This window comes from Olea europaea, chromosome 6 (assembly GCF_002742605.1).
Source record: "Olea europaea var. sylvestris chromosome 6, O_europaea_v1, whole genome shotgun sequence".
In the NCBI taxonomy this organism is placed as follows: Eukaryota; Viridiplantae; Streptophyta; class Magnoliopsida; order Lamiales; family Oleaceae; genus Olea; species Olea europaea.
The window spans coordinates 9,165,027-9,167,305 of record NC_036242.1 but is presented as its reverse complement, the minus strand read 5'-3'; the positions used below and the strand labels follow the sequence as shown (position 1 = coordinate 9,167,305).

Sequence of the window (2,279 nt, the reverse complement as noted above, 5' to 3'; positions counted from 1 at the left end):
AAGTGGTGTACACTTAGATCGAACTAGTTGAAGTAAATATATTCTGATTTCCAATTTCATTCTATCTTGTCGTCATTTTCATAGTCATGTACAATATAAATTACAGGTCATTAATAACTCTGCGATCAGTTGACATATGTTCGCAATACACATAAAGAAGATTTTCATAATCGCGCAAAATATTAATAGGTCATTAATCAATCTGCAATTAGTTGACAAATGTTCACAAAAACGCATAAAACGTACATGCAGAGATTCTACAGCCAGAATGTAAGCTCCTACGGACGTAATAATGATCCAATGATTGATAAAAGTAGATTTACATAATCACGTAAAATATCAATAGGTCATTAATCAATCTACAATTAGTTGACAAATGTTCACAAAACTCGTAACGCATACATGCAGAGATTCTACAGACAGGATGTAAGCTGCTGCGGACGTAATAATGACTCAATGATTGATAAAACCAAACCATAACGATCAGTTAACCAAGATTCACGGGACACGTAAAACATACATGCAGTGATTCTCAACGAAGTAAGAATCTCATGCACGGCAGGGGAAAAACAAGGTATGTTAGAAAGAAAATTATATAGCACTCAAGTAGAATGGCATAAAACATTTTTCTTGCCAAGAATAGAAGCACCAGAAAAGATATTAGTCGACAAAATCTAAGAATTCTCAGAAAACATCTGAGAGGCAAGCCCCTGAAATCTCACAAGAATGCCAGACAGAAGAACTGACAAATTAGAACACACTGGAAATGCGCATGAAAGATATCCCAAATTAATTTTTATCACTTCAATGTAGTAGTGATTAACATTCAAATTTACTCAAAACTCATCTGGTAGCTAAAATTGGCATGAACAATAAAAAACCATGACGATGAAACTTAACAGCTTAGCTGAAATTTCAATTTCTAAACCAAATAAAGAGCAATTAGACATCATTATTGAATACAAAGGCAAATTGTCACATAAAGAGCAAAATAGAACTCTTCAACAAAGATTTACACTCTTATACGACTTCAACAACAACAAACTTCATAAGCATTCCAAAGAAAATCACCGGATAAAAGATAGATATCACAGAAATACACTAAAATATCCATCAGTTATCCATAACATTAAAGTTTTTAATTTAAAAAGAAGTAAATTCTCTTCAAACGACAGCCACTCATAGCAGACAGACCATAAGAGGTCCCTTTAATTTTTCTAACACCTTAGTTTACCCTGTCTATGAGCATTCATCCCTCCTTTTTTTTTTTTTTTTCAACCACAAAAGGTTAAAGGAACATAAAAGAAAATTTAAGTTATTTAACCAAATGGGTTTCTTCCAATGATGCAAGCATCACTGAAGACACCTCAGAGCCGAAGGGCTGTGCATGCAAGCTCGTCCACATCAGGGTCTTCCACAGGCGGCATCTCATTGAGATCGAAAGGCAGGGGCTTTTTACACGAAGATGAAGCAATGTCGCATACAGCATCATCAACCACGGAGGAGGAGGAGTCGCAGTCGCTATGACACTCTTCCGGATCAAACAGCGTCCTGGGGTGACTCTTCTGCAGGATGAAAGCCCGTGGCGGCGGTGGAGGCTGCCTGGGTCCGCTGAATGACTCAACAGTGCTGCTCATGCCGCTGGAGGTGGGCCTCTGCTGAGCAATGATTAGGTGGTCCTCAGAGTAAAACCGGGGATCCATGAATGAATCATTAGGGTTATTGTTGATCGGTCGTTGCATAGGGTTAGTAGGGTTGAAATCAGGAAAGGCGTTAGCATCTTGGGGCAAGGGGAAGTTCGTCTTAGCCTTAGGCCCACGGAGGGAGCGGGCAGCAGCATCATAGGCCCGGGCGGCTTCCTCAGCAGAATTGAAGGTGCCCAACCAGAGACGAACCTTCTTCTGTGGGTCTCTGATCTCGGCCGCAAATCTTCCCCATGTACGTTTTCTCACTCCTCTGAATCTGACCTCATTAGATCCACCAGATCCATTAGCTACTCCGACGTTCACTAACGCTGCCGCTGCCGCCGCCGGTGCTTTCCCTTTCTTCATAACCTCAAAACCGAAAATTTAACCACCAAAAAAAAAGAAAAAAACTTCTCTGTAGGGAGAAACAGAAGCAGAGAAAAATATGAAATGAGATGGCTACGAAAAACCCATATTTACAAAGGAAAATTTAATAACGCCACAGAGAGAAGAGATGAGATTGTGATAATCTAATTTTTATTTTTGTCTCTCTCTACTGTGTGTTGTGTGTGAAAATAGATAGGGGTAGAGAGA

The 2,279-nt window shown here is 39.5% G+C and overlaps 1 protein-coding gene across 1 annotated transcript; it reads right to left on the bottom strand.

The window, feature by feature from the left end:
- Nucleotides 1-1,027: 1,027 nt before the first annotated feature.
- Nucleotides 1,028-2,273, bottom strand: LOC111395747 (ethylene-responsive transcription factor 3-like). The gene has a single exon (XM_023021881.1). The coding sequence runs from the start codon at nt 2,049-2,051 to the stop codon at nt 1,368-1,370; it is 684 nt and encodes a 227-aa protein (XP_022877649.1). The 5' UTR covers nt 2,052-2,273; the 3' UTR covers nt 1,028-1,367.
- Nucleotides 2,274-2,279: the final 6 nt, after the last annotated feature.